The sequence below is a fragment of the Thalassophryne amazonica genome, chromosome 12, assembly GCF_902500255.1.
Source record: "Thalassophryne amazonica chromosome 12, fThaAma1.1, whole genome shotgun sequence".
Lineage (NCBI taxonomy): Eukaryota > Metazoa > Chordata > Actinopteri > Batrachoidiformes > Batrachoididae > Thalassophryne > Thalassophryne amazonica.
This window is the reverse complement of record NC_047114.1, coordinates 10,063,364-10,086,880: the sequence shown is the minus strand read 5'-3', so window position 1 is coordinate 10,086,880 and position 23,517 is coordinate 10,063,364. Positions and strand designations below refer to the sequence as shown.

Here is a 23,517-nt window from a genome sequence, read left to right as displayed (position 1 = left end):
GGGCTGGATCAGGTGACCCTGAACCATCCCTTAGTTATGCTGCTATAGACTTAGACTGCTGGGGGGTTCCCATGATGCACTGAGTGTTTCTTTCTCTTTTTGCTCTGTATGCACCACTCTGCATTTAATCATTAGTGATTGATCTCTGCTCTCTTCCACAGCATGTCTTTTTCCTGGTTCTCTCCCTCAGTCACAACCAGTCCCAGCAGAAGACTGCCCCTCCCTGAGCCTGGTTCTGCTGGAGGTTTCTTCCTGTTAAAAGGGAGTTTTTCCTTCCCACTGTCGCCAAGTGCTTGCTCACAGGGGGTCGTTTTGACCGTTGGGGTTTTTCCGTAATTATTGTATGGCTTTTGCCTTACAATATAAAGCGCCTTGGGGCAACTGTTTGTTGTGATTTGGCGCTATATAAATAAAATTGATTTGATTTGATTTGATGTTGTCACCATAAGTGAAAAGTGTATTGTGTTTGATGCCGTCCCTGTGTTGTTTTATCTGAAAAATAAGAGTGACTCTTAGTGGCAGAGTGCCAAAAAGACAAAAGATCTCGGTTGACTTTCATTATTCCATGTAGTTCACCAGAAAATGAACTGTTAAACAGTTTGAAGATGTTTGAAGATATCTCATTCACATGCCAATTACCTACATATTAAAAGTGTGTGTGGGTGTGTGAGTTTATTAATAAGTTCAATGTAAGTACATAATATAATTGTAAATATGTTAAAATTACATGCATGACACAAGAAAGTGAAAACACTTATTTCTGTTGTTGTCCATTTAGAATCAAATGACAAAATAGAAATAATGATAAAATAAAATATCAATAATACTGATAATAATAATAATAATAAAATGATGATATTAATGTGTGAATATGATAAGAAGAACCCAAACAATTTATAAATACATTAAGACAGTAAATTAACATAAAGTAATTATGTAGATCAAGCTGGTAGTGTGTTACTGACTTACTGTCATCCTGCATACGGAGAATATCTCTGCTTCTCTCTGTCATTTCTGCCATCTTCTCTGTTTAAGACACTCAGGCTCTTTAAAAGTCCTCCTCACTACTCTTACGAGTTTGGCACCTTAGGAGCTCTCTTAAGGCCTAAGATGCTTTGCGGATAACTTTCATACCAAGGGAAAATTCCAAGAAATAAATTTGAGGAATTCTAAGATTTTTCTTAGAAAAACGTAACTAAGAGCTACTTTTTGCCTTAGGCTGTGTTGTGCATATGGGCCCTGGAGTTTATTTAACAGTCAGTCTTACTCAGGGGTCACCTACCCTGCATATTACCTGCTGCTGCTTTTTCAGGTCTAGTGTTTCCTGACTCCTGATTGGCTGAGTACACCTGGCTTAATTAGCAGTGGGTGGAAAACATGCAGGGCAGGTGATCTCCAAGCAAACAGTGAAGCTGTGTTCAAACACCACTAATGCTCAACTAATCTGTGCTGGATTTGACTAACAAACAAAAACTAGTCTGACTTTGAATCCCATTCACTGAATGAATGGTTTTAACTAGTCACTAGGGTTCTCAGAGACCAGCTGAGATCTTCACATGCCAATTTCACACACAAATTAAACATCGATACTCAAACTTCAACATTCAGCAGCTGTTGCCATCTTCAATAAAATCCCAAACTTCCACCATCACATCTTTACACCTTAACTCTTGATCTGAACTAAACGACAAATGTGGTTATTTGATGAAAAACAAAGTATCATCAGAATGACCTCTTAGCTGGAAGATTTAAAATAAAAATAACCCTTTAAAAGCTGAAAATATTTGATAGATTAAATTGATGTTAATCAAAACCAAAACAGGTTTGACGGGTTCATAATCTTCATCTCAACATGGAGATCAGAATCCTACTCAGGAACGTCTTCCATTTGGATACGTTCATCAAATAAAAATGTCCTTCGCTGATGTCATCATGTCGAGGACTTGCTCTCTGCAACATTACGTGAAGATCCTTCTTTGATGCCCCGCCCCTCTTCAGGTCAGGTGCTGTGTGAAGCTTCTTCATGGTCGATCTACTTCCGGTTATAATCATCATCTCCGACTTCTATCTGCACGGCACCGGCCTTCTCCAGGGGGCTCTCCCTCTTGGCTTCCGTGACAACCTCGGTGTAGGTGACGCCTGGGCTCTTCCTGTCTTTGGTTGGTGTCACAGCCCCATCACCACCACCTTCGCCGCTGGCTTCGCCCCCTTCCTTGCCCTCGGCGACAGCTCTCTCCTTTTTCAGCTTGATGCGGAAGGTCTCTTTGCTTGGTGCTTTCTTGGCAATGTTTTCCTTCAGCCGCTCACCAGATTGTTTAAGTCGCTCACCAGCTTGGTGCATCTTCTCCCTTCTCTCAGGTGGCATCACCTTCTCACCAATGTTGTGGAACTTGGTACCCAGGTTGTCCTTGGTTTTGTTCATGTTCTCCTTGGTGAAGGCGGCCTTCAGGGTCTCGGTACTCTTTACTACAGACTTCTTAAGGCGAGCAGCTCGTGATGACTCAGTCTCCTCCACGCTCAGGTACTCTTCATCGGAGGAGAGGTCAGCAGGATCATCGTACAAGTCAGGCTCGATCTCCAGGCCTTCCAGGCCGGGACCTTTGGGAGATTTGGTGACGGCGACTGATGGGACCTCTGTCTCCCCCTACAGCAACACAAAAACATTGCACAACGCTTTTAATATTGTTGACCAGATTATTTTATTACTGGGCAATAATAATGGTGGACGTGAAGGTCCTGAGGGGTCTGATAGCTACTGTAAGAAAAGTAAAGATATGAACATCTTTATTAGGGCAGAATTTTCTGGTGAAGAACACAATTCATTGGCGGTAGAAATATGATCTTTGACCTTCACCTGAATCATTCATCTTTGACTTGCCTTGCCAGGGCCATTCTGAAATCTACCTACAAATGTATAGGATTGGTCCAAAATGGGGTGAAAATCAAATTTATTGACCCCAGTGACCTTGACCTTTACAAGAATGAAGTCTTTTTGAAGTCACACTTTTTGAATGAAGTCACAGCTTCATATAAATGCAGTCCATTTTTTTTAAGGCAGTGTCGGGGCCATCTTTCATCCACAAAAACATATTTGATGAAAATGGGCCAAAGGTCCTGGGAGGAATAAGGGAGGAATGACCTTTAACATTTGAGCTTGACCTCAGTGATTAACATTTGGTAAATCTGACCTTGGTTGGACATTCCAGAACCATCTGAAATATGTGTGCCAGATTTAGTGCACATTACAGTGAAACATCTCAATTTTGACCTTTGACGCCAGTGACCTTGACCTTAACCAAAACTAAGCTTTTAACTGTATTTCTTGGGCTGACCTTCATCCACACACCAAAGATGCACTAAAGGACTTGCTGGAGAACATTGCTCAAAGTATAGTTTGATGATATTTGTTCTGATCCAGATAATTTCATGTCAAAGTGTCACTGAGGTGCAGCAGGTTCTCGTCTCTGAGGATGTGCTTAACGCTGTTACAGTCTGAGGAGCTGAGAATCAGACTGGCAAGTTATTAAGGAAACGACCAGTGCTGTTGTTTTTTGCACGTGGTTTTTTTTGACACACGCGTTTGTCACAGACGGATCAATGACACAGAAATGAAACGATCCTTCGTCTCAGCTGACTCCTCTGTCCATTAAGGATAAACCGATTACTGATGTCATGCAGGTCGTGTAAACGTGATATTCCTCCGAGATCTTCAGGAGATCATGTTTAGATATTTTTACAGACACAGTAACTGACACTCATTTCAAGAGAGAGAGAGAAAAAAAAACAACCAAAAAACATCCATGACACAGTAGAAGGCCGTGAGGTCCATTAGCGCATGTGCTTACCCCCAGAGGAGACTCCTCTCTGGATGGGACACTGACTGGTCCATCACAGCACACAGGAACACACACACACACACACACACACACACACACACACACACACACACACACACACACACACACACACACACACACACACACACACACACACACACACACACACACACAAGTTTGTGTGATAAGGAGCAAGTCTGCGTTTTCAAGTAAAGTCATTTAGAGTGATGGTTTGTGACTCGTGAGCAGACATGCGTTCATTCTCAGTGACCTCGGCGAAGAGTCGAGAGCAGAGAAATGTGCTTTTCCAATTGCTGACACAAACAGAACTCTTCCTCTTGAACCCACTGCGACCTGCAAGTGACTTTGGATGTGAAAACCAATTCATCGTCATTAAGCTAAAGTCACCTGGAGGGATCATGCTCATTAATCAAGGCGGAGCCATCACACAGTGCTGAATGACACAGTAACGACTCCGACAAAGGACGCGGGTCACTGCATTTATTAATATCCTCTGTGGCACCGGCGGAAAGAGGAGCCGGCAGGAATTCAGGCTCTCGGCCTTCAGAACTTTGAACACTACTAAGTTTTGTTATGACCCTTTTGGTTTTGTTCTTGATATTTGACTTTTACTTTCACTGTGTAAGTCCCTTCGGCTGCTCCCTTGTTTGCACTCGGGGTCGCCACAGCGAATCCAAGGTGGATCTGCATGTTGAATTGGCACAGGTTTTACGCCGGATGCCCTTCCTGACGCAACTCCACATTACATGGAGAAATGTGGCAGGGGTGGGATTTGAACCCGGAACCTTCTGCACTGAAACCAAGTGCATTAACCACTTGGCCACCACCCCTGCTTTTACTTTCACTGTAACCTCTAAAATTACACTCAGAATGAGAACCAGAATATAATTATAACATTTTAAAATATGTGCACTTCTGTAAGGTCAAAGGTCAAGGTGAAATTTGAGGAAAACAGCTGTTAACCATAAAATTTAAAAAACATTATTATTATGAACCATTGTTCCTGCAGCCACCTGACAAAGGACCAGCTTTGTGATGTCATAAGGCACGAATATTACATAGAGTGAGTCAAAATTAAGACTTTTTTCCCATAAACTGTTTGTAATATCATAACGCAAAAAAGTTAAAGATTTTAAAACATTTTAAAATGTATTTTGAGATATCACAAAATTTTTGGTTATGGTTACACAGCCCAGTCTCACGTTTTTTTTTTCATCCTCCAGTCACGAAATGAGTCAAATTTTCATGACGGGTTTTTTTTTTTAAACTCACTATTAACCCCCAACCCTAATCGTAACCATCACCTAATCCTACTTCTTCCCCCCACCCAAACCATGACCACTCCGACCCCCCTGCTTCACTTTTAATTTCGTGCAGCCATCACGGAATGAATTACAATGAATTCGTGCTGCCGTGACGAAAATGAGGAGCTTTTTGTCACAATATCACAAACCAATAGAATAATGTATATTTCGTGCTGCTGAGTCACGACTTGCTGTGAGACTGGGTTGGGTTACAACAATAATTTCAACAAAGTGGAGTTTGCAGACCCCACTTCTTTTCCATTATGTGCTGTGATAGGCTTCAGCTCCCCAGTTATTCCTAACTGGAAAAGTGGGTGTAGAAAATGAATGAATGAAGGAATGAATGGCGTCACGGGAGATAATTGGTTCTGGATTTTTGGATGATGTGAGTGAATATTTTCTAGAGATTTAAAATGATATAAAACCAAATTTAAAGGTTTTCAAGGAACAAACACTTGAAGCTCTTTACCGCAGAAAACATCTATTGATCAGCGCTTTGATAACATTTGTGATGTACGACTCTTAATATTCTTTATATTTTAATAGTCTGTCTCTGAGAAGACTTTTCCTTTGGATTGTTCTTTGAAATCAAGGAAGAAGCTGACATTTTTCATCTTGTTGCTACACGGCAGAAATATGACAAACAGGGCCATTAGCTCAACACTTTGTCCTTTGATGTCCAGATTTTTGAACACCAGCCATTCAACCCTAACTTTGAAGCAGCAGCCATTTATCTTCTTCTTATTACTGCCGAGCGTCCGTTCATTATTCATGCAGTGGTGCTGACCGTCACCTCCAATACACCTGTTGCCTCTTGACTAAATGTCAGACTAATGACAGTGCACTTGGAAAGTCGACCTTTAGGGCCCCTTCACACATAGTACGAATAAGTACAACTCAGGGCGACTCCCGGCGGAACAGCTCGTATGATCGAACCACGCAAACATCGAGCCGACGAGCAGGTGTGCATGATCCCGGTGCGACAGTTCATGCACGTGACGTTGTCTTTTGAGAAGGAACACAGTGCGAGCAGCTGCACCACATCACGCCGCTGATGTGGAGAATAATTAGTGAATATCACTGGGTTGATATAAATAATACATAAAAGGGGACACAATACAGAACCCCCACCATTAAATAACACTAGTTAAAAAAAAAAAGTCGTTCACGGAATTTGAACCTGTAAGCTTTGATTACCAGATGGAAAATTTACCACTGCGCTACCATCGGTGGCCTGTAAGATAAGATAAGATAAGATAAGATTAATGTAATTGGTGCGGAAAAATGCCTGAAATCAAGAAAGACATGGACAAGGTGCGCTGTGTCCAGCCGCTGCAGCCCTGTGCAAAGGTGAAAGATGTTTTATATATGGGTTGCCACGGACTTTATACCAAGCGCCCTCTGGTGGCAATTTTTGGCCAATAAAAACATCGCCGAGCTCAATACAAATACATGTAATTTGGTCACTTTTCAAAGGGGTCATACTCATCAATAAAGTCAGTTTAATGTACAATGGTTCATTTCAGCTCAGCTTGGTGTTTAAATCGTTCCAGGCAATGAGAGCTGTCAGCTGGCTGTTAGAAGCAAGTTAGAGTCAAAACAAAACCAGCTGATGTCAATAGACCAGTGGTGGGCACAGCTAACCAAAAAGTTAGCTTTGATAACAATTAATCAGATAACTGAAAAGTTATCTTTTATGACGCTAAACCGATAAACTGCTAAAAAATGTATCTTTATTACAGATAACTGATAACCGATAACTTTTAGTATTGATTCCGATGTGGACACACCAAATTATACTGTCAGCTTCTGATAAACCAGTTTCACTTTAAGCGCCGCAGGGGCTGCTGGGTAAACTCAAGGATCACAAACACACAAGAACGCACAAATAATGAATGAATAAAAAATAAAACCCCAAACACTGTCATCATCTTTCTAAAGCAGTAAAACACAGTCACAGTTTATCTCGGTATCAGATACACTGTCATTTACAAGCTACAAGCTGCCGCTTTTTTTTTTACACTTTCAACCCTGCGTCTTAAACAACAGAAATATGTCCATGCATTTTTAATGCATTGATTGGAAGAATAAAATACACGTAGTAAATATAAATTCTTACCTGTTAGTTTCAGGGGGATTCATCTGAAAAAATAATCGTCCTGAGATGATCCAAAGCAGTCTAAACAGTGAAGAAACGTCCCAGTCTGTATGCAGCTGCGGCGTGAGAGCTCCTCTCTCCCATGGAGTCTTGGCGATACCGTCAGCCACAAAGAAATACAAAAAAAAATTATGTTAAAATTAGTCTGTTTTGTGTTTGTGTAGAGCGGACTTCTTCTTCTTCTCCTTTCGGATCCAATGGTGGACGGCACCAGTTTAAGGTCCACATGTGTGCACCTGTGTCAGACACGTGCACCACATGTGTGTGGCTTTTTGCAATTCCACAGTCTGGGGCACTTAGACAAATTTCACATCCAGCTTGATAGTGATTGTCTACTGACTGTTTTCGTGATGATAGCGCGAATGGCCACACATTTTCTAAGTGCCTTGTGAGCGGTGATAAATGTTCATGTGTGTCACCTGGAATTTGGCCGACACCTGCTGCAAGAGGGTTCAATGGGCTCACACAGCGCACACTTTGTCTTTCAGCTGCTGGTGTGCGCAAATACTTGTAGCAACAGTTGTACGAGGCATTGGAAGCAGCTACGATTTTACACGTTTTGCACACGATTTCTGCTTCATGCACACTTCATGCGCAATTCAACCACATTTGCACTATGTGTGAAAGGGCCTTTAATGCTCACTGTTATGAATAAACACTCAGAAACACACAGCACGTGCTAGCTAAGTGCTAGTTATGTGCTAGCTATATGCTAACTGTTTGAACATGAAACGCTGCTCTGATGAGAATGTGATACAGGTACATTTCTTCACAATCTCAGAAAATGGATTTTAAAAAACTTTGAAGAACAACAGCATTTAGAGGGCAGATAGCAATCTGCAGTAATTTTGAGTTGTGTTGTAAAACACATTTTAAGGGACCATACGTCTTGAATAACAGGACTTTACGATTTGCTGTGGTGACGCCGAGTGCAAAGCAAGGCACCAGCTGAAGGGACTAACTTTTAGATTGTCTTAAATTACCTAAGCAGAAACCAGCTCTATGCTAACTCTCCAAGTTAGCCAGTTAGAAGTGAGATACTTTGTCAGATAATGTGTTCACTGACAGCAGGTTTTTGTATTTTTCTTACACTGACCATAAACTACATCAGTTTATTTTAAGCACTTTATGCAATATAATGTTTGAAACATTGAAATTGCTGTTTTATACCAAATACACCACAACCCTGGAATAAAATTTTAAATAAACATAAAGGAGGAAGTCACTTGGCACATTCCTTAGCGACAGGTGTGTGAGAGAGGGCACATAAGCTGTTGAACATGAAGACAAAAAAGCTCTTGCACACTTGCACCACCAGTGTAATTTAAATCAAGCAACGTTTTGGGCAGTGGTCGTCATCAGGCAAATCCTGACATGACATGAATGAAACAAAGCAAAGTGGAGCCTGTTTCAAAAAATGAATTCCAGTTTTGTGTTTTCATGTTTAATCGTAATATTTTCGTAGCCAAGTAACAAACTGGTAATGTGACTAACAGAAGTAGCTATCTTGTGGAATTTTAATGTACAAAACATTGTTTGAGGAGTGTTAGATTTGTTTGGATTTGTTTTATTTAAACCATTTATGAATGTTCTTGTTGTTTTGGTTTAATTTTGATGCCATTTAAAATATCACTCGGTTGTAACAGTGAGTAAAAACATAAATGTGCAAATAATGGCAGATTACACAAAATCCCAAATTACGCCAAATTTACAAATACAACAATCTTGGAACAGTTTATATTTAGGGAGATAACAATTTAATAAAGTAGTGACATGATTACCAAATATTACAATCGCCTCCATTTTGGACACCGTTGTCATTTTGGCATTCTGGTGTGTTTCTCTGGACAAAATCCATCATGCAGGTGCTTCAGTGCTGAGGACCTCAGCGGCTGGGAAAGGATAATTATATGCTCATGTTTCACCTGGTCAAGGACATGCCTATGTATTACCTGGTCAAGGACATGCCTACGTATTACCTGGTCAAGGACATGCCTACGTATTACCTGGTCAAGGACACGCCTACGTATTACCTGGTCAAGGACACGCCTACGTATTACCTGGTCAAGGACACGCCTATGTATTTCCTGGTCAAGGACACGCCTATGTATTTCCTGGTCAAGGAAATGCCTACGTATTAGCTGGTCAAGGACATGCCTACGTATTACCTGGTCAAGGACATGCCTATGTATTACCTGGTCAAGGACACGCCTATGTATTTCCTGGTCAAGGACACGCCTATGTATTTCCTGGTCAAGGACATGCCTACGTATTAGCTGGTCAAGGACATGCCTACGTATTACCTGGTCAAGGACACGCCTATGTATTTCCTGGTCAAGGACATGCCCACGTTTCACCTGAGTATGTTTCACGTGGATAGTTTGGAGTGGTGGGAATGGAAAGGTTGTCTACATGGATGGTTGCCATCCAGGACCTGTGGTAGTTCCTGTGATTTGCGAGTCTAAATTTAAACTTGTTAGACCACGCCCATATAAAGTTCTTTAATGATTCCACTGATCTTTCCTAACATTTGCTGTCAAAGCATGACTATTTTTCTGATCTTTAGGGAAACTGAAGCATTTTCCTCCAAATCTCTGAACCATGATGTAATTTTTCTTCATGTTGGCTCGTCTGAAGCAGGCAGTGGTTCTGTGGCCCCTCTGGCAGGGGCCAACCATCCCAGAATAGTGTGAGGCGGCAGCTGCTCACTCTGAACAGCACATAGCGCTCCGGTTACTCTTCTGAAATGTGGATGCTAACGGGGGCGGCAGCTCCATTTACCAGACTGAATGCAGAGGTGAGTATTTGTATCCGAATTATCATGACACAGACCCATCACATCCACCAGAACCTTCAGACATGTCATACCCATCACACACATCAGGTGTGTCTGAACCGTTAGGCTCTTCAGACCCACTAGATGCATCAGCCATATCAGACCCATCAGACACATCATATGCTTCAGACATATCAGGTCCCTCAGAAGTTTCAGACACATCACACCCATCAGACCTGACAGACTCATCAGGTCCATCAGGCCCATCAGACCTGTCAGGCCTGTGATCCAGGGAAAACGTCATCACAGCTTCTTTATGAAACCTGATTCATTCTCCTGTTATTGTCTGAATCTTGTTTCAGAGGATGCTCTATTTCTTACAAAGTAAAAGTTGGTGTAAAGAATCCAAATATGATTTAATATATTAACTTATAGCATTAAAATATCAGTTCTTAGCTACATCCAGTATTTTTTACTTTGTAAGATAATGTCAAACTGCAAAAAAAAAAAAAAAAAAAGAAAAAAGAAAAAAAAAATTTCCCCTTAAATTAAACAAAATTTAGGTGGGAAATAAAATAAAAAGCGGAAAATAAAGCGTTCAATACAGCACATTGAATTATGTGATAATCTTAAAAAAATACAGTAACACTGAAGAATAATCAAATTATATAAATTTTTAAAAATCAACATATTTCCTCTGTACCTTTAGTGTGAGTGCTAGAAATATTTATGACTAAATTCTTATTTACTTTTTAGGTGTTGGGAAGGTGTCGTAGCACGGACGGGGAGGTTTGACCCTGCTCGTGTCCATAGCCTCCTCAGCAGGGGGAGCTGTAGCCACACGGAGCTCTCTGGCAGTGAAGCGTGGGGACGACGTCACCTTTTCGGAACCGGAAGGGGGAGGGACGGCTCGTGCCCGGTCACGCCCCCCGGCCTGCTCCCGACGATGCTCATTTAAATGGTTGTCTAAGCGTATAACCAAATCGACAAGCCCGTCAAAATCCCGCGGTTCCTCCTTAGCCAGCAGGTGCTCCTTCAGGACCGGAGACAGTCCATTTAGGAAGGCGGCACAGAGCGCAACGTTATTCCAGCCTGCGCTCCTGGCTCTTCCATTGGCCGTTCAAGCTCGGGTTGACGCCCCTCGGAATCCATGACAAATGGCCGAGAAATCCTGTTGGGAAGGTGTCGTAGCACAGACCCACAACAGGGGGCGCAAATGAACGGACAATGAATAAGCCAAAAGGTAACAATTTAATGTTGTGACAACACACAACTAAATACACAAAATTTGCAAAGTCAATTAACACCAGGTGACGTGTGGGCAGGCTCGAAGATAGAAGACCCCCGACAAGAGAGAAGCCGCGTCCCACACGGCTTCCACCACCAACGGTCTGAAGAACACCGGAGCCGCCAAGTCCCTGAGTCCCCAGGTGGCCTCTGTCTTCGGCTGTCGACCCTGGTACTGCTGGCAGAAAGCAAAGACAAGATGAATGAGTGTGAGTCCGCACACTCAGTAATCCACAGTCTGCACACAGTTAGGAGGGAGCACCTCCACCTCCAGTCACACACTCGTGCAGCTCCTGTTTAATCCACTTATCTGGTTTGGGGTGTGAGGCGAAGCCGTCGCTGTCACACCAAACGCCAATCCCACAGATAATGACGAACACCACAGGATAACGGCTGCAAAAGAAGTTCAGGTTATCACTCAACGGTTTGAGTCAGCAGAGAAATTACCTCTTCGGTAGTCGATTTCTCGGCGAGGAGGTGGAGTTGCAGTCCGGCCTTTATGGTGATGATGATGATGATGAACGAGTGACAGCTGGTGCAGAGGATGAATGACAGCTGTCACTTCTTCTGGGTCTGGCGCCCTCTCGTGCTTGGAGCCCGCACTCCAAGCAGGGCGCCCTCTGATGGTGGTGGGCCAGCAGTACCTCCTCTTCAGCGGCCCACATAACATTAGGAAAATAAAGAACTTCTCTTCAGATGAACCAAATCTCTGTCACACTTCATATCTTTTAAAACTTTATTTTAAAATAGATTTGTTTCACTCAGTTTCTCACATTAAAAATTTTAAACTTTTTTCTTTTTAAAAATCACTATGAATCATTTTATTTGAGTGTTGGACAGAAATAATTAGTTTTCTTTGGTGCCATAAGAGAGAAATGCTGGAATAATTAGAATATAATTATGTAATTCAGTGCAAAGAAATAAGTAATTTAAAAGTGTCAATTATTAAATTGAGGGAATTTCAGAGGAAATATGTATTTGAAAGGGACAGATTATTTTGTGGGGAATGATTTTTACTTTTTTGTAAACCTGTAATGCAGAACCTTTCTTTATGTTCATGAACGGCTCTTGGAAAGGCTTCTAGCATTTCAGACAAAACGCACATGGGAATTCATTAGAGTGCACACGCACACATTCCACAAAACACCAGAGTCCACACTGTAAAAAGAACAAATCATCTTTAAATGTCCTGGCTCGGCCCCTTTACAGATGATTTTCATCTCATGGGTAAATGGACGGGCTCGTATTACCACAACCCATTTACACAAAAGATACTAAAACTTTCGGGTCTGGACAGTAATACAATCATGTGTTGGACCCAGATAGGGGCGGAGCTAGAACATTTTTCAAGATATATTTGAACATTGTGACACAGGATGCTTTGGGCCTCGGTGGAGTTTTTCTTTCTTCACCATCTTATTTTTAGTTGGTTGTTTTCACTTCCCTGGTTTGATAAAATAGACCAAACCTTAAAGTGTCAAAAACCCAGAGTTGCAAACTCTTTATCATGATTTTTATCCCCAAGCACACTTCCTGTTTACCTGATAGATGACAACTCGGAACTTGTTGCGGGTGAGAAGTTCATCCTGTGTGGTCTCCACTTTCTTTACTCGTACATTTTGTTTCTCGACGCGCGTCCGGACCTCCTTGACGTTGGCACTGACCTTGCGGGTCTTCTGGAGCAGCTTCTCCACCGTACCATTGGTGTTGTGGTGGTCCTTGGCAAGCTTCAAAACGTCACCCTGGATGGTCTTGATATTGTTCTCCAGCTCCACTTGGCGCTCCTCCATACGCTGTTGGCTGGACTGGACGCTGTCGATGATGTCGGCCACGCGTTCCAGCAGTGACAGGATGGTCAAAGCACTGATGGGTTTCCCGGCCTCATCCTCCACCCCGATGATCTCCAGCTTCTCCTGGACACCAGTTGTGCGATGCTTTTGTTGATCCATTGCTGTCTGAATGAAGGTCTGACCTGAAGTTTATGGCTTAGTAGAACTGGACCACAACTGTTGAGGTCACCAGCCTGGAGGAAGTTAAGTGGCAACACCCGACCACTGTAACACAAACCCAGGTCTGAGGACAGGAGAGAGCGGAAACTCCACCTACCCCTTTTATAAAAGGCTTCAGGATCCAAGCAGAACCTGTTTTCAGCTCTCATTAGGACGCTGGCAAGGCAACATACTCAGAGGGGCGCGGTAACGTTCACCCTGACCATCCGGCTAAAAATAAAAGCCCTCTGTAAGGCGACACTCGGACATGTTGGGAAGACTCAAAAGAGGGGTTAATGGAAGTCCCCGTTTGGGGTGAGTCCAGTTCATCAAACTGATTCATAGTTTTCCGCTTGGTGCAGAGCCACTTTGTTCGCACACTAGCAGCTGTGACACACATACATCAGCAGCAGCAGCTCAGGACTGGTTCTGTGGTTCTGATGGCTCTCGAGCAGCTACAGTTGTCTGGTGTGATGACACTCCGCTGGAATGTTTGGGGCAGCGCCGCATCTTCACTTCCCTCGAACAGCTGATCTAATCTTTATGGAGACGACTAAAAAATTGAGACCAGTGCTGTGATTTCTGTGCTCTCGCGTCTGAATAGCAACGCCACGCAAAGATCTATATGCACGATCATTGCTAATGGACCTGGAACCAACTTCCTTAAATGTTCACAGTTGATCCACAAAAAGAGTGGGTGGAGCCACAAATACATTTATTTAAACTTTCAAAGGTGGGATGTTCTACTCATAATCAACTTCTTCAAATATGTGGCGAGAGGCAGATCCAGAGGTGCCAAAATGCTCCCGCTGCTAATTCTAGCACAGAAACACAAATTCAAAATGGATTTTAAGGTTCTGCTACTAACCTATAAAATTATTCACGGACTGGCACCTACCTACCTAGCTGACCTAATTAAACCCTACGTACCAGCCCGGGCTCTTCGTTCTCAGGGTGCAGGACTACTTTTTGTCCCTAGGGAGAATAAAAAGTTTGTGGGTCACAGAACCTTCGCTTATCGTGGACCTGCTTTGTGGAATGATCTCCTGCATCAATAAAACAGTCAGATTCTGTAGAAACTTTCAAGTCCAGACTTAAGACGCACTTATTTTCCCTTTCGTATGGCTAGAATACTGACATAGTATGTTACTGTGCTGTTTACTGTTTTTAATTTATTTTATTAGGAAATGGAGCGGGCCGCGGCCTCAATTTTATCTAAATTCTGGGTCTTTTAGTGAACCTTAGGGCTAGTGGCCGGCAATCACCTCAGTATTTCTTCTGTTCTTCATGTTGCTTAATGCTAACAAATTATACTGTGTTTGTTGTCTTTCTGATGCCTGATTCTCTTTTTTGTCTCTGTTTGAGGTGCGGCTCCAGACAGAGATGGGAATGGTGGCTACTTCTGCAACCCTCCCATCCTGTGCACTGGTAACATTTCCTGTATATTCGTTTTGTAATTTGTTTTGTCATTTATGTCGGTAGCATGGCCCAAGTAGAGGATCACCCCTTTGAGTCTGGTCTGCTTGAGGTTTCTTCCTCAAATTATCAGTGGGAGGTTTTCCTTACCACTGTCGCCTGTGTGCTTGCTCTGAGGGGTTGTAAGGTTAGACCTTACTTGTGTGAAGGGCCTTGAGGTAGCTTTGTTGTGATTTGGCTCTATATTAATGAAAATAAAATGAAATTGAAATTGGCTGCCAAGGTGAATGCTACTTTGTAATATTCCAAAATGTCCCAAGAATTATTTTAATTTTACTTTGGTGCTGATCTATCAAATCAGTTTTTGAGACATCAGCAAGTATTGAAAAAGGTCATTTGAAAGTCAGGGTCAAAGCTAAAGGTCAGATGCAAAGCCACAGATCGCCCACTGTCCAGTGGTACCCAGATCACTATTAGATCCATCGCACCCTTGTTGGAGTCGCATTAATGAGATATCAACTTATTTCCTCAAAAACAAAAATGTCAACATCCCAAAATGAAGGTCATTTTGAAGGTCAAGTTCAAAACATAACTGCAACCCCCCCTCCCCACACACACACCTGTCTGTAATGGTGTTTTTGAGTATGTGTGACTTCATCATATGATTACTGTGTGACGTCATTATGAAGGCTCGAGCCTATACCAGTATTCACAGGATATGAGGTGGGGTACACCCTGGACAGGACGCCAGTCTGTTGCAGGGCCACATATAGACAGACAAACACATTCACTCATTATTGATACCAATCAATCACAAATATTTTAATGATCAATATACACTCAAACATTGCAGCTTTGTTTATGTCCACTTGCTACCTCTCTTTAACATAAAGAGCTCTTACAAGTTTTAGATATTGAACTCAACTTTACAAGTTGAGTAAACCTGGTATTGATCCCTGAGGTCTTCCATGTGTTTGTAGTGGTTCAATCTTGTAGGGAAAGTGTTGGTTCTGACCTTGAACAGATACCACATGATCTTTGGGCTAAGCTGGATCAAGGAATAGAAGAAAAAAAAAAAATCAACAAAACATTTTTAGTATACTGCAGGAAAAAAAAAAATCAACAAAACATTTTTAGTATACTGCAGGACATTTGGGCATATCAATCAATAAAACTTTATTTAGAGAGCACTTTTCATACAATTAAATGCAACACAGAGTGCTTCACAAAGTAAAAACAGTACCGTTGAACTACCATTGACCCACGTAAAAACATAAACCCACAAAAATCCACGTCGTCGGGCCAAGACCATTAAGACATTTAAAAACCATTAAAAGAACCTTATAATCGATCCTAAAAGACACGGGTAGCCAATGCAGCGATTTTAAAACCGGTGTAATATGCTCCCGCTTTGTAGTCTTTGTCAGGACACGAGCTGCAGAATTTTGGAGGCCGGATATATTCTTCTTAGGAAGACCAGAAAGCAGGGCATTACAATAGTCAATACGACTAGTGACAAAAACATGCATCAGCGTCTCCGTGTTGGCTCGAGAGAGAATGGGGCGGACTCTGGCAATGTTCTTAAGATGGTAAAAACCTATTTTAGTAACATGTTTAATGTGTGGAATAAAAGTCAGCTCAGAGTCTAAAATTACGCCCAAGTTTCTCACTTGTGGAGATGAATTAAAAGAAAGTGACTGAAGTTTTGGTAAAAGTTTCATTCTCAGGGCCTCAGGACCAATAACTAAAACTTCGGTTTTGTCCTCGTTGAGCTGGAGAAAGTTTTCTGCCATCCAGGATTCGATATCTGAGATACAGTTAAAAAGTGTGTCCACTGGTCTTGTGTCATCAGGAGACACAGAGACATACATCTGTGTATCATCTGCGTAGCTGTGAAAGCTAACTCCATGTCTCCTGATGACACAACCAAGCGGGAGCATATACAGGTTAAAAAGGACTGGTCCCAAAATCGAACCCTGGGGCACACCACATGTGACTTCATGAACATGAGAAGAGCAGGTATCGAGACTTACCATAAAAGTCCTGTCTGTAAGATACGAAGTAAACCATTTGTACACAGTACCAGAGAGGCTGATGTTCCTCAAATGAGCTAAAAGGACAGTGTGGTACACTGTATCAAAAGCTGCGCTCAGATCCAGTAGAACCAACACTGTCATATGATGTAACCTTATCACCCTAAAGTCAGGTAAAAGGTGGGTGTGTCACAGGTAGAGATGGGTATTGATAAGATTTTACCCATATCAATGCCATTATCGATTCTGCTTATTGATCCAATTCCTTATCGATTCCCTTATCGATACCTCTTGTAAGTAAGTAAGTAAGTAAGTAAGTAAAATTTATTTCTAAAGCACATTTAAACACAGTTTACACTGACCAAAGTGCTGTACATAGTTAAAAATAAATAAATAAATAAATAAGCAAGAAATATTCAAAGAAACAAAACAACTGATTACAACATCAGCAGCAAGATACAAACACAACAATCATTGACATGACAAGACATGGCATAACCAGTTAACGGTTAATTAGTAGGGAATGCTAGTGTAAAAAGGTATGTCTTGAGCTTGGATTTAAAACAGTAATAGATGGGGTATCTCTGATATCAGGAGGCAGTTGGTTCCACAGTCGGGGACCAACGACTGCAAAAGCTCTGTCCCCTTTTAACTTGAGACGAGTTCGGGGGACATGAAGGAGACCTTTACTGGAAGATCTCAGAGACCTGGGAGCAACAGCAGGATGAATGGCAGTAGCTATGTAGTTAGGGGCCAGGCCATGAAGAGCTTTAAAACCATTAACAGTAATTTAAATTGGATCCTGTACTGGACAGGAAGCCAGTGTAATGTGGCTAGGACAGGTGAAATATGTTCATGTTTTTATACTACTACTACTACTACTGTCACGTGATGCCGTGACATTACAGAATGGAGAGTCCCGTCTTTGTCTGTTGGATCGACAACAGGAACAGATGGACCTCATCATGGACAGTGACGAGATCAAGAACTTTTCTGACTCCTCTTCAAGTGTGGATTATTTCTGACTCGGATCCTGAGATTGTCGCAGCAGTGATTAGACCCCACAGATTGGAGCCGTATCTTTGGACGAACATTCAAACAGGAGCATTCTGGCAGCGAAAATAATGCCAACGGTGTTTATGGCGGAGCTGAAGCAGAGGCAAGAGACGTGCCAATTCCGATGGATTTTGAAAGGGTGCAGAATATGGAATGGTAAGGGAGGCTTTGATTTTTGTTGCTGCTGTTTATAACACTCTAATTACTGTATAGCATTTTCGATTTGAGCGTCTGTTTACTGCCTTTGTTATTGTTACGGTGTTATGTGGGCCGCTGAAGAGGAGGTACTGCTGGCCCACCACCACCAGAGGGCGCCCTGCTTGGAGTGCGGGCTCCAAGCACGAGAGGGCGCCAGACCCAGAAGAAGTGACAGCTGTCACTCATCGCACCAGCTGTCACTCATCTACACCACTATATAAGCCGGACTGCAACTCCACCTCCCCGCCGAGAAATCGACTACCGAAGAGGTAATTTCTCTGCTGACTCAAACCGTTGAGTGATAATCTGAACTTCTTTTGCAGCCGTTATCCTGTGGTGTTCGTCCTTATCTGTGGGATTGGAGTTTGGTGTGACAGCGACGGCTTCGCCTCACACCCCAAACCAGATAAGTGGATTAAACAGGAGCTGCACGAGTGTGTGATTGGAGGTGGAGGTGCTCCCTCCTAACTGTGTGCAGACTGTGGATTACTGAGTGTGCGGACTCACACTCATTCATCTTGTCTTTGGTTTCTGCCAGCAGTTACCAGGGTCGACAGCCGAAGACAGAGGCCACCTGGGGACTCGGGACTTGGCGGCTCCGGTGTTGTTCAGACCGTTGGTGGTGGAAGCCGTGTGGGACGCGGCTTCTCTCTCGTCCGCGGTCTTCTATCTTCGAGCCTGCCCACACGTCACCTGGTGTTAATTGACTTTGCAAATTTTGTGTATTTAGTTGTGTGTTATCACAACATTAAATTGTTACCTTTTGGCTTATTCATTGTCCGTTCATTTGTGCCCCCTGTTGTGGGTCCGTGCTACGACACCTTCCCAACATACGGAGCTGTAACAGTGTAGCTATTACTTGTGGACCACCGTCATTACCTTCGGGTTTTTGCCGTTTTCGAGTGTCTGGCATTGCATTCATCCATGTTTAGTTATGTTATTTTCATGAAAGAATAGGAAATAAATGGCGAAAGTTTCGAAAAAGATTGCCCAAAACAACAGTGAACGTGCCAGCGCTGTGTTTACGTGCCGGCGCCGTGTTTACGTGCCGCCGTGTTTACGTGCCCCCGCTGTGTTTACTACGTAAGTTCCTTGACCATTTCAAGATTATTGTGAACATATTATTTGGGGTTGACATTTTAGGTGTTCCTGTGAGTGGTGAGAACATGGAGACGGTAGAGGAAAGTGTCTGCTGATGGGAGCAAATGTGTGTGTGCGAGCGGAGGGAGCGGCAGCTGGACATTTCGTGCATCACACAACACCGCGGCTTTCGATCAATCTGCCTGGACTTGAAAAGACTAAAACCTTTTGCCCTTATGTTTGTGCAATATGCTGCGACACACTGGTCAGGCATATCCACAAACAAGTCCCTGAGAGCTGTGTTTAATCAAAGCTGCGGCTAAACAAAGTGTTAACAACGGCCGCCAGGCGCGCAAGCCGATACGGTCTACACGTAGTGACGTATTTTAGGCTTGGTGCTCATCAGGAAGCTGGTCACGGGGCGTGCACATTTTTCAGTGGGGGGACGTTCAGATGTTATAAATAACGGGAGAACCGTGTACACTTTCCTAAAACGTTTAGGTTGACCGAATTATATAACCTTTGTTACATGTAATAAGACTATGTTGTCTTTAAGTGTCATATCCACTTTAAACTGCATTATTACACCCAGCGCCTAGAACAGGGGTGGCCAAGTTCGGTCCTTGAGAGCCACATTCCTGACACTCTTAGTTGTCTCCCTGCTCCAACACACCTGAATCCAATGAAAGACTCGTTAGCAGACTTTTAATGAGCCTTTCAATGGATTGAGGTGTGTTGGAGCAGGGAGACAACTAAGAGTGTCAGGAATGTGGCTCTCGAGGACCAAACTTGGCCACCCCTGGCCTAGAATAATTGTTGTATTTAATCAGGTTTTTACAATTCTCTGAACTCTAACACACCTCCAGAACACCTAAAACCTGTTATGCAAAGCTGTATATTTACATAATTATAAAATATATTCTAATCCAATTACATTTTTTCCGCAAATCTGATTGGTTAATCGTTTGAGGACGCACATGCGCACGCATGCACATGCATGTGCAGTATTTTTGGGACATGGAACCGTCGATTTATGTGACGAGACACACAATTCTACAGAACACCAGCTGCGCACGCTACTAGCTGTTAGCGCTGTTAACTGAGAGCGAGAGAAAGTTGTGTACCGCAACTGCCGAAATGGGTGAATTTAAGCTACTATATGAAAGTATCGATGTGGATTCTGATACAGAATTACCATTTCACATTTGATGGAGTTGATGTATTTTCACATTTGATGGATGACTCCGCACCCTGACAGCTGTTGGAGTGATGCTGCCTAACGTGTTGCCGATAAAGCTCAATTTGCGACCGTATAACCAGCGTGGACATCCGCAAATCATCAGACACAACAGGGTGAAGCAAACAGGTCTGACTGCAATCAGTCAACAGCTTTCATATTCCGGTTTGCTTGCGTGTTTATATATATATATATATACGAGGTCTGTTAGAAAAGTATCCGACCTTTTTATTTCTTTCAAAAACCTGATGGATTTGAATCACGTGTGCTTGCATGAGCCAACCTTGAACCTTTGTGCGCATGCGTGAGTTTTTTCATGCCTGTCGATTGCGTCATTTGCTTGTGAACAGCCTTTGTGTGAGGATGGGTGGAGTTTCTCGTCGTTTTTTCTTTGCAAGGAAAATGGCGGAATGACTGGAGCAGCGTGACTGCATCAAATTTTGCCAGAAACTGGGCGACAGCCAGGTGGAAACCATTCGGATTATTCAGACAACTTTTCGGTGACGATCCTCTGGCCGGTACAACCAGTTTAAAGATGTCTGCACAACGGTGGAGAGCGAGCTGTGCTCCGGTCAGCCATCAACATGCTGAAATGACCGGATCATTTCCAAAGTGAACGCTGTGGTGATGCGGGACTGTAGTGTGACTGTCCGAGAAATTGCGGAAGAGGTGGACATCAGCACTTTTTCGACACATTCCACTGTGACAGAAGATTTGGCCATGAAGAGTTGCAGCAAAATTCATGTCGATGGCTTCGGCACGAAGCTGCTGACGGAGCAAAAGTGCCACCGTGTTGAAGTCTCACAGGACATGTTGTGACATGCTCACCTCAACCACAATTTCTCGGATAGTCACACTACTGAAAAGCAACCAAAATATATATATATATATATATATATATATATATATATATATATATATATATATATATATATATATATATATATAATAACCATATAATAAATGAATTATTAACCTTGCTTGCTTGGTCTGTACGGGGATATCAGACCTCCTATGTTTCTTGCACGGACTGAGCAAGAAACGGTTGGCCAAGAGCTGGCCAACCGTCTAAACTGAACAACTGAGAGCGAAGGTCCTTACTCAGGGAGGTGACCAAGAACCCGATGGTCACTGTCAGAGCTCCAGCATTCCTCTGTGGAGAGAGGAGAACCTTCCAGAAGGACAACCATCTCTGCAGCAATCCACCAGCCTGTATGGTAGAGTGGCCAGACGGAAGCCACTCCTTAGTAAAAGGCACATGGCAGCCCACCTGGAGTTTTTCAAAAGGTACCTGAAGGTCTCTCAGACCATGAGAAGCAAAATTCTCATGGCCTCAAGTTCCCAAGAACATTTGTCAAATGGTTGGAGAATGATAGGCCAAGCATTCTGGTAATGTTTGTAATGAAAGTTACTTTTTGGTTCCCAGAACATTTGACAATATTGTTTGTGCTTGGACTTTGGAAAAAGTAAGTTCCTTTGGCTGCTCTCTTGTGTTAACTCCTGGGGGCCACAGCAGATTTGGGTGGGTCGAGGTGGGTCTGCATGCTGATTTGGCACAAGTTTTACACCAGTTCCCTTTCTGACGCAACTCCACATTATATGGAGAAACGTGGCAGGGGTGGGATTTGAACCAGCAACCTTCTGCACTTAAACCAAGCACACTAACCACTTGGTCACAACCTCTTCTTTTTGCTGTATATATGAACTAGCATTCTCTGAATTCTATAACAAACAAAGTTCATCTAATATAAAAAGGTGACCGTGTGTGTGTGTGTGTGTGTACGTGTGTTCGCTATGCACAGCCACAGTAATTAAGCAATCAACACAAAACTTGGTATGGTGACTGGGGGCACCAAGTGGGAGGTCACTTCAGTCCTTAGGTTGAAAGCGTACATGCACGAACACACACACACAGACACACACATACACACACACACACAGGGTCAGCCTTATATATTAGATCACGACCAGCTCACCGGAGCCCTTATTTTCACAGTTCATTTGGTACTCAGGTCAGGTAGCAAGCATCACACTTTAGTTACTGTGTAGTAGTGGCTGGCTAGGGTGCAGTTTAATTACAATCCGAACAGGCCAGCGTGTACCGCGTGCAACCTAAGGCGAGCATTTTTTTTCCAAATAAAATATATCTGCTGTGTACGGCATGCCAAACATGACTTAAAGTGAGGGGTCACTGAGCTTTTTGTGTTGTAGCACCCAGACTCTCTAGGTTGTCCCCCACATTGTGTGTTTTTAAGTCTTTTAAAAATGCATTTTTATTCGTTGTGATAGAGTTGTGTTCTTTGGTTCTCCTTTATTATATTCTAAGTTGATTCACTGTGCCCTGTGAATTAGTGTCCGGGGCACAATGAATCAAAAATTTTAAAATCGATTTTAAAGCCCTGTAAATTACACTTGGAGAGACATAAATAACGGAGGTGGTTTTGTGCCGCGCCATGAGCGGGACGGTGGCGCATCCGTACGCTTTTCTTTCCATGACAAAAACTCCTGTAACAGTGGAATGTGCCGAAAAAGTACTGATGTCCACGTCTCCTGCCATTTTTGTGTAAGTCAGACGACGTCCCGGATCAACAAAGCCTTCACGTTGGAAATGATCTGGTTGTTTCAGCGGGGTTTCAGCCTGTCGATCGGCGCGCGGAGCGCGGCGCGCTCTCAGCAGCTGTGGGCGGTCTTTAAACCGGCTGGAGCACTCCTTAATCTGTGTAATCCCCATAAAACCGTCCCTCAAAGCCATTTGAATTTTCCGAATGGTGTTCACCTGGAGGTCTCTCACAGTTTCTGGAAAAAAATTGATGCAGCAAAGCTCCAAATCGTTCAGACATTTATTCGCAATAAAAATCCAACGAGAGGGGTAGACCACTGCTCACACAAAGCCTGCTCACAGGCGAATGACGCAACTGACAGGCGTGAAAAAACTCACGCATGCACACGAAGGTTCAAGCTTGGCTGATGCAATCACACGTGATTCAAATCCATACGGTTTTTGAAAAAAATAAAAAGGTCGGATACTTTTCTAACAGACCACATATATAGTGTGATTAAAAAACATACTTCAAGTTACAATTTTGCTTAGAAAAATCACACTACACATCTTCAGGTAATTTTACAT

At 42.9% G+C, this 23,517-nt stretch overlaps 1 protein-coding gene across 1 annotated transcript; it reads right to left on the bottom strand.

Annotated features, from left to right (window-relative positions):
* Positions 1-1,240: 1,240 nt before the first annotated feature.
* Positions 1,241-13,490, bottom strand: cavin4a (caveolae associated protein 4a). Its single transcript, XM_034183819.1, has 2 exons — positions 12,924-13,490; positions 1,241-2,644 (listed from the first exon to the last, which is right to left on the bottom strand). Exons 1-2 carry the CDS (start codon positions 13,329-13,331, stop codon positions 2,033-2,035), a joined length of 1,020 nt encoding a protein of 339 aa, XP_034039710.1. The 5' UTR covers positions 13,332-13,490; the 3' UTR covers positions 1,241-2,032.
* Positions 13,491-23,517: the final 10,027 nt, after the last annotated feature.